Genomic DNA, 9,083 nt, shown 5'->3' on the forward strand with positions numbered 1-9,083 from the left:
TACCTTTTGTGCTCAGACCCCAGGATTAGAACAAGATGACACAGACACTCTGAGGGACTGCACAACTGAAGTCATTTAATTTCTTGCCATTGAGGTTAAGACAAGGAATGCTGGGGGGAACCCACTCCTCCCCAGCTACATGCAGAGTCACAGCTCACTTAGACTGCACTCAGATGTTTAGAGCCACGTTTCACCCTAAAGCATCCTCATCAGCCCCTTCAGAATTCCCACAAACCATGCAGGGAGCACAGTGGGACACAGCACCCCTTCCGCAGGGATGCAGGAGGGGGCTCCAGCTCTGCAAGAGCCCCAGGATAACCCATCAGGTGGCTGCCCACAAGCCCCTGACTTCTTGCTTTCCTACCAAAATAAAGTCTGCTAACACAACAGTTGTGGGCAAGGCCTTGCGATGCCTTTGTAGGCCAGGCTTAAACAGTGAACAAAAGTGTCTTTAGTTTATCTATTTATTTTTGGCACAGAGGAATGGCTGGGGTCAAAGCCAGTCCCATTCTCAAGCTGTTCTTTGTTCTCCAGTTTATCCAATACCCCCTATCCCTCTCCTCGCCCGCCCACCTCCCCCTCTCCATTTTACCACAGGTCTTAAAAATTAAGCTGTGCATGAAACCAAACACCACACTTGAACACAGCCCAGCAAATGCTCTTCATGGTCACACAAGGATCCTAATCAACCATAAAAAATGGATAAGAGCAGCGTGCCCTTATATGGGCAGAGGCTAGACAAGGATCTGACACAAACATCATTTTTAAAGAAAAAATAATATTTATTTGCAATATAAACAAGGTCCCAATATTGGATCAGTATATATAGGGTCACTAATTTTCCTTCATAACTCAGAAAGCAGAACCATTCCTCACTAACAAGCTCTCATTTTTACTAATCAGAAGATGCATCTTATTTTTTTCCTTTAAAGAATAAAGACCACTAACAGCACAGGAAGCCTTTACAAACCAGCTTAGCTGTAATGCAATAGAGATGCACTGTCAAAAAATCCCTGAAAAAATAAATTCCTCCATGAGGTAAGATGCAATTAGGATATTCTCAATTTTCTCACTCACAACTATACGCCCATTCTCCCTTCCAATGACCCACAATCCCAACATTGTGGCAAACAAAACCCAACAAACAAACAAAAAACAACCAGAAAACAAGAAACAGAAGCTCATTCCAACATTCTGATAACATCTTTAACGAAAAGAACAGTTTCAGGATGTGACAGCGTCAAACATTCCTCCAGATGGAGATTTTTTTTAATAATTTTTTATTTTTCTTGAAAAAAGTACAAAAAACTGGATATTTAGAAAAAAATCCGTGGCTTTTTTTTTTTCACTAACATGAGAGTTAAAGTGGACAGGGAGGGGGGGAGAAAGGAGGGACTACATTGCAGCCAATAAAGAAATTTCTAAATCCGTTCTGCCCTCCTCCCAGAAATTATTACCACTTCCTCCCCTCCCAGCTTGGTAAAAGGAGTTTGCCAAACACTAGCCAGAAATACATACAAGTCTTCTCAGAATAGAAGGCACGGCATAAAGTTATTCGAAAGAGGAAGAAAAAAAATCAGAACCTCTGTTGAAAGCTCCAATCATCTCAGAATTTGCCAGTTAATATATATATTCATATATATATATATATATAAAAATTCTCTGTTACAATGCTCTCCTCATCATTTCCACACCTCTTCACTCCCCTCACGCGCTCCGTGCATGACGATCGAGTCCTGTCCCGCCACACAATCCTCGCTCTGCTCCAGGCGCTCGCTGCATTCCCCCTCCACCCCGCACACGTGGGAAAGAATCCAGTGTGCACAAGAAACGCCAGCACTGCAACTACCTTCTGGACTCGGGAAGCTGGAATGGTTTCAGGCCAGCTGGATGACGTTAAATCAGTCAACAGGCAGCAGAGAATGAAGCCGGGCTCAGACATGCTTCTACCAGCTCTGGAGGCTACGAGAGTTTTACCTCTGGCAATAGCAAACAGTGTTTTTGGCAGGGGTGGCATTAAAAAAAAGCTTGCGGCTTAGTCACCTTGGCTGAATCAGTGCAGAGTTTGTGATTGTGAGTGCAGGAGTGGTGAAGGGGTTGCGGTTAAGCCCAACTGGCCTTCACACATAACAAAGCTTCCTACCAGATGCTAACAACAACAGCAGCAGCATGTATCTCTCTCTGGAGTACCCAGTAATATGCCAGGACATACCAAGGCTTCACAAAGTGTGCAAAATGCATTTGGTCAATATAAACATTTGATTAAAAAAAAAAATAAATGATCAAACAAGAAACAGAATAAAATACTGGTTTTGCAACCTGGTCTGTACAAACAGTCAAGAACTTACATATCTAAAAAGAGTTTGAACCCAAAGCTCGAGTAAGATCTACCTTTTCTTATTTCTTTTTAAATCAAAAAAAGTAAACTTGGGTTTTAAAACAGTCTTGGCCCAACACCTTTTGTTCAAGGTTTCCAAGTGCATAAATCTCCTCATTTTCCACAGCAAGCTAACCCCCGGTAGCTCTTCACACGTGTGCGTGTTCTGACAGTCTCAATGGACCCAGGAAAGCGGTTATTGCCGGTGACAGCTGCGTCCGAAACGCTGTAACATCGCCCCTGTTAAATAACCCCCTGTAAAAACACTACCTCTTGAAACCACTTGCATCAGGATACCTAGTGAGCGGCATTAGCCTTCCTAAAGCAGCGACCAGGCACCTCTGCCCAGAGAAGCTACTCATCTCAGAGCTGCCTGGCTAGACAGATATTTTCGTAAGAGTTGAAATACTCAAGAGAAGCGATTTGATGCTCGAGGTCCCGACCAGGCAGCATCCTCTTCATGTGGACTCCAGAGTGTTCAGCTGGAACAGGTTGTGGTTGGTGGGGGTGGTGAAGTAGAGCTGTTCACTGGGCGAGCGGTTGTCACAGGGGCTGTTGAGTCCCAGAGTCCTCTCAAAGTCCAGGAGTTGGCCCATGAAGTTAAAGTTTGGGGAAATGTTGGATTTTTTCCTTTTCACAAAGTCATAGGCATCGTTCAGGGACAAGTTGAGTTTTTGCATCAAGTAGGCGACAGTGACTGTTACGGACCGGCTGATGCCAGCGAGGCAGTGAACGAGGATCCCACACTTCTTGGAACGGGCCTCATCTGAAACAAGACAAGGGGAAGGGGAAGTCTATTATTCTGCACCAAAAACACATGGCTTTGGAGCAGGGCCAGGTGGCAGCTGCAAGCTCCCAGCACCACAACGACTGCCAGAACTGGATTCCCTGCCCCTAGTGACACCATCTCATGTCCCTTGGACACCCACATCTCTCCCCACAGGGCTCCTGAGATATTTCTGCTGCATGGCAAAGCTGCACATCCCCAGCAAGGCCAAGCACCTCGTGTGCTTGAGAATTATCAATCAGGTCTAGCAACAAATCCCTTGCCTAGGGAACATCAGAACCCTCTACTCAAAAGAGTTGGAGTAACCCAAAGGAGGCAGATGAAGCTGTGGACAACAGCTCCAGGGAGATGCTGGTGGCTAGGCACAGCACACCCACCTCAACTCCAACTAAACCAGGGAAGGCTGTGCACTCAGAGCAAGGCTGCAGCCCAGCACTACATGACCTGTTCTCTTCTGCTATTCCTGTCCTCCTACCACTAGAAAGTTACACGAATGCAGCCAATGCCAATTTAAGCGGAGTCTGAAGTGCAGGAACTTCCCTTATTGTGAAATTGTTCTTTAGGATCGACAGAAATGCACTTCACCACAAACAAACGCTTGTGTTGGAGGAGGCTCTCAGGATGAATGGTAGCGGGAAGCAGGAATGCAGGCTGGACCAAAAAATGGCGAGAGAACAGCAGCGAAATTTCCCCTCCCTTGCCACCAACTGAAAAGCACACACACACTCATTGTCTCTCGCACAGCCGGAACAGCGTGATCCCTTTATGAATTGACATCTCAGTGCTGAAAGAGGGACACACCACTGAGAGCCCTGAATGCACGCAAGTACCCAGTGCTGCTTCTACTTCTGGGCAGCCCTTTTTGAAGTCAGTCATTTGACTGAGAGCTTGGCGGGGAGCGAAAAAGTGGCAGGAGAAAGAGGATCCTCGGGCAAAGCCGGAGGGAAGAGACACTCTGGCAACATAAGTGCAGGGAAGGGCAAAGAAGAAGCAGGCAAAACAAAAATCCAGAACCAAGCCACAACAGGTTTTCTGCCCAGCCTCGTAAACCAGGCAAGAATTTCCAGTAGGGTGGGCAATCACCGCCCAGTGTGCCCAGCCCTCCCCCCAGGCTCTCCTGTTCAACATTTTTCCAGACATTTTTGCCTTTCATCTGACCTGCACAGCATTTCTTGGTGTTTGGTTTTAGAGTGAGGTAATCCTCCATTTCCTGTCATTAACTGGAAAGTACAAGCTCAGTGTTCACAGAGACACGGGCTGACTGGAGCAGACAGATCCCAAATGCCACATGTCAGCAGGGACACTGTACCTCACCCCTGACGTTTAAAGCCCTGCTCACGCAGGAAGTGCAGATGGGACATCAGACACACTGAAGCAGCAACTTATGACCACAGCCATGCTACTGGAGGGCAGAAGCCAGGGGCAAAGCAGACTGTGTGGGAATCAGGGTTTCTGACAGCTGAAGATCAGCCAAGGATCCACTGCTGCTCTGCCCCATTTCAGGCCTTACAGCACAGCCAGCACAAGCTACGGGGTCTTAAATAGGCTGCACAGGCTTCAGTCTGCAGGCAAAGGTCCCCCTCTCCTTTACCCATACAAGTGTTTGTAATCAGACACGGAGCCACGGGGCTTTCAATAGTTAACAGTGCTATTACTGCCTGTGCCATTCACCCCCATAAAACAGAGCTGATTAGACTAATGACTATTGTGAGCAAACAGCACAGGTCAACCTGGAAGTGTACAGCCCTGTTCAGCCCAACATACACTTCCCACAGAATAAGAAGCAATTCTCAAAGTCAAGGCTGGCCTGAGAGAAGAGATCTTCCTTCCTGAACCCCACCACCACCAGCCAAAACTGTAGGGGCTGCCTACAGAGCAGTTTTTCCATCCAAACTCTGCAGTGTAATTATAATCACTAACTCATTGTGTTGACACTTACCTTAGGAGAAGTATCCATACAAGGAGTTAGTTATGCTAGGGTGACTTACAGCAGGATCCCAACTAGACTTACAAATCCCCTCAGGAAAAGAAAACACACACACACTCCCTGATTTTAACCACATTTGGGGCTAAGGAATTGCTGGCAGCAGTCACACTAAAGCAGTTCCCATCCCCAAGCAAAGCAGCAAAGGAGCTCCCCACTGCCTGGTTCAGCCATTTCACAGCAGTGCAAATCCCCACACAAAGGCGAGAGGCAGTGGGGCCAGTCCAACCACTTGCAGGTAGCTTGGCTAAGGTGCTGCAAGAGGGCTGAATTTTGGAAGGGGAGACCTCCCTGAACACAGCCAGGGTGAGATGCACCAGATGTGCCCCCTCACAGCGTGACACTCGGCTGCTAAGCTGATGCTGTGCCCCGGAGAGGTGAGGCTGCAGACAGCAGCAGCCCTGGGAAGCAGCACACCACATTCCCAAGCGGTGAGTATGAAAAGAGATGTTCTGCCAACTACCTACCAATGAAAGCAATGGCCTCGGGAAAGAACTGCGAGAGGTTCTGGCTCCAGTGATCTGAGATGGGGATCTGCTTGTACTTGAACTCTCCGTCATGCTCAAACATGTTTGGCAGGTTAGGAGTCACATTCAGGATGTACTTAATGCCGTATTTGCCCAGGACATCCAGGTTGGTGGAATCTTTGGCACAGCCCAGGTACAGGTAAGGTAGGATCTGGACTGGAAAGGCAGGCTGATTGTTGGGGATGGGGCTCCCGTCTGACTCCGTGGCACTGCTGGGCTCCCTGTCGGATTCGCCATCCGAGCAGTCAGAACTTATCCGCAGCCCTCCCAGGCCAAGGACTGATGCTGGGGGAGAGTTGCTGGGTGAGGAGCTGTCAAGGTTTGTCTCGCAGTGCTCAGAATATTCAGTCTGAAACTTGTTAAAGCCACCTGGAAGGGGGAAAGGAGAGAGGGAAAGGGAGAGGCAGAGAGAAAGAAAAAGATGTTTTAATCTTCAGGATGGCTAATCCTTCCACCTGTGAACATGTTACTCAGAAAGTCTTTACCAGCAAGAAGTTGGTATCCCTTCAACTTCACAGCAAGAAAAGCATTTCCCTGCTCCCTTATCTTCCCTGGGCAAACTGATACTGAGCAAACAGGTCCCAGGAGAGTAAGGAGTGGTTCTTGCAAAGTTCAATATTGCTTGTGAAAAATAGGGCCAAATCTCAACCACAAAAGAAAAACATCCGCAAATAAAATCAATGCCAAGACAATCTCGCCTTGCCAGCCTCTCAAAAATAAGGGTCTGGGGCAGCTTAGGCAAGAGCTATTACTGCCACTTAGAGAGAAAAGTATTCATGTCTGAAAAGACAGATCAGGGACAACCACCCCACACTCACCCCAGGCACTAAAACTCCACGAAATGATTCACCTCCAAGCACGAAAAAAGACCCTAAGTTTTGCCACAGACTGATCCTCGAAATTATTTTATTACTACAAAATAGGTTTTGCAACAGAGCAGTGTCACAGGTTTGTTCTTCACCCAAAGCACAGCAGGGGCACAGAGGGATGAGACCCTTCACGTCTGCCCTTAAGACTTTTTCTGGCTCTTCAGCTCAGTTGCTTGGGAAGGAAGGCAGAGGCGCAAAAACCCCACCGATCTACCTCCTTTCCAGGCGGTATTAAAGCGGAGCTCAGCCATCGGGATCTGACACTGACAAATGGTTTAATTAGAAAGGGCTCCTGGAAACTTCGTTAGTGGGTTCGGCGGTTGTGGCGGGGTCACTGAGCAGGACAGACAGCTCCTGCCACATCCATTCATGAAAAAGGCTCGTCCTCGCCCTCCTCCTCCCCCCGCGCCGCCAGACAGCGCCGAGGAGCCATTTTGGAATTTTAATTAGAAACATTTCCCACCGAGGCTCCCGGAAAAAGGCAGAGAAAGGGGCTCAGCTCCTCCCCTGCCCATCGGGGAGAGCTGAGGAGTAACTTTAAAACCGCTCCTTCCAGCTGGGGATGAGCACGACCGGGAGAGAAGCGGGAATGCAAAGCGAGGAGGGAGCAACGGAGCCCATGGGGATGGGCTGATAGGATGGGAGACTCGCCCACGGGCAGGGATCGGAGGGTCGAGGGGGAATGGGATCAACCCCTGTGCTGGCCCCTCACCATGTTTTGAAGGAGGCGTGTGCGGGCTGCGCAGCCCCGAGGGCCGGTCCCGAAATACCTGACTGCCCCCCTGCCGCCCCACCCCGCCACCAGGGCTTCTCCGGCTCCCCAAAAAGGGTCTATCAAGGAACAGCCGTGTTTTTTAAAGAGCTGCAAGTGGCAACTTTCTTGACCACTCTCCCCCACGCACGCTCCTCCGCTCTCCTGTTATTCCTGCCTCAAAGCCGCCACCCAGCGACCGGATCGGGAGCACTGGGAGGATGGGAAGGGTCCCAGCAGCCCAGCTGCGGGCTCTGCTCAGCCCGCTGCGATCTTCCAAAATGGCCAAAAACACCCCAAAAAACCAAAGCTCCCAAAGCACCCCCCGCCCTGGCGGAGGGGCGTGTGCGGGGTTCGGCTCCCCCGCAGCGCAGCTCCCCGCTCCCCATCGCCGTGTCCCGGGGGAGCCGGGCTGCCCTCTCCCAGACCATCACTGCCTGGCAAAGGGGGAGGAAAACCCTAGCGAGAGCTTTTAGGTTATGTGGGGAGGTAAAATAAAAAAAGAGAAGGGCTCTCTTGCCCCTCAAAATCCAGCCATTCCTCCCGGAGGGCTGGAGAGGAGCCTGGTGCCTGCGCGGGGAAGCTCCCTCCGGGGAGCGGAGGCGAGGGGCGCCCGGCGTTGCCCAGCCGGGATCGCTTTGGGACGGGCAGCGCTGGAGGGGCCGCGCCGGCGGCGAGCCTGGGGGGCTCCTCCCGCCGCTACCGGGGAGGCGACGCAGGAAGGAGCGGGGCGCTCCCGGCCGCTTCCAGCCTGCGACCATTTTGTGCGGGGGATTAAAGCGGGATGCAGAGGAGGGGAGAAAAAAAAAATCAAAGAGAAAAATAGAAACAAATCAGGCAGAATGGATAAGAGAAGGAAGCAAAACGAGTCAGCCACCTCCGTCCGACCAGTGGATGAGCACCCTAGGGATGGAGCGGCCGGCCAGGGGCTGCGCAGGGGGACACGGACAAGGGCTGCGGGAGCGGGACGGGGCAGGAGGGAGGGCGAGGGGCGCCTCACCTTTCAGGTAATAGGCTTTGCAGCCGTCATCGCGCAGCTTCTGGAGCAGGAGCCCCAGCACGGAGGTGGCGGCACCGCTGTCCTGCCAGTCGGCGGTGGCCTCGTCGTAGAGCAGCACCGTGTCGGCCTTGCAGCGCTTAACGAAGCGCTCCTTATCCTCGTGGTTGGGAATGATGGAGCGGATGGGCAAGTTGCCCTTCTTGAGGCGGCGCAGCATGAGCCCGGGGATGGCCAGGTTGATGGCCGTCTCGATGTGCGAGCTCTCGAACAGCTCGTGGGGGCGGCAGTCGAGCAGCAGCAGCGAGCGGCCGCCGCCCGACTCCAGCTCCTCCTGCAGCCACTCCGCGCTCTTGCACGGCATCGCCGCAGCCATGGGCGCCCGCGGGGAGCTCCCCCAGACCTGCGTTTTCATGGGGCTCGGCAGCGGCGGCCGCCAGCGCCCGGCCCGCCGGCCACCCACGCGGCGTCCGGACGCGGCCCCGCTCCGCTGGGTCGGTCTTCCGCTACGCCGGACGCGGCTCCGCTCAGCACGGCCGCGGGTGCGCGGTGTGTGCGGCCCGGAGCGCGGCGGCCCCCGTCCTGCCCTAGGCGCTGCGCCCCATGCCGGCGGCCTCAATTAAAGCGGCGCTCGGCCGGCGGCTCGGCGAGTCATGCCTCGGGAGGCGGGGCGGCGGCGGGGCCGCGCCTCAGCCCCGCCCGGCGCCGCGCCGCGCACACGCCGGCCCCGGCCCCGCCCCCCGCGCCCCCACAGCCAATGAGGCGCGGCGGGGGCAGCGGGGCGGCCCAAT

At 52.5% G+C, this 9,083-nt stretch overlaps 1 protein-coding gene across 1 annotated transcript; it reads right to left on the reverse strand.

Annotated features, from left to right (window-relative positions):
* Nucleotides 1-758: 758 nt before the first annotated feature.
* On the reverse strand, nucleotides 759-8,855 carry DUSP7 (dual specificity phosphatase 7). The gene is made up of 3 exons (XM_058812716.1): nucleotides 8,296-8,855; nucleotides 5,616-6,044; nucleotides 759-3,143 (listed from the first exon to the last, which is right to left on the reverse strand). The coding sequence occupies exons 1-3, from the start codon at nucleotides 8,705-8,707 to the stop codon at nucleotides 2,836-2,838; spliced, it is 1,149 nt and encodes a 382-aa protein (XP_058668699.1). The 5' UTR covers nucleotides 8,708-8,855; the 3' UTR covers nucleotides 759-2,835.
* Nucleotides 8,856-9,083: the final 228 nt, after the last annotated feature.

This window comes from Ammospiza caudacuta, chromosome 12, assembly GCF_027887145.1.
Source record: "Ammospiza caudacuta isolate bAmmCau1 chromosome 12, bAmmCau1.pri, whole genome shotgun sequence".
Taxonomy (NCBI): Eukaryota; Metazoa; Chordata; class Aves; order Passeriformes; family Passerellidae; genus Ammospiza; species Ammospiza caudacuta.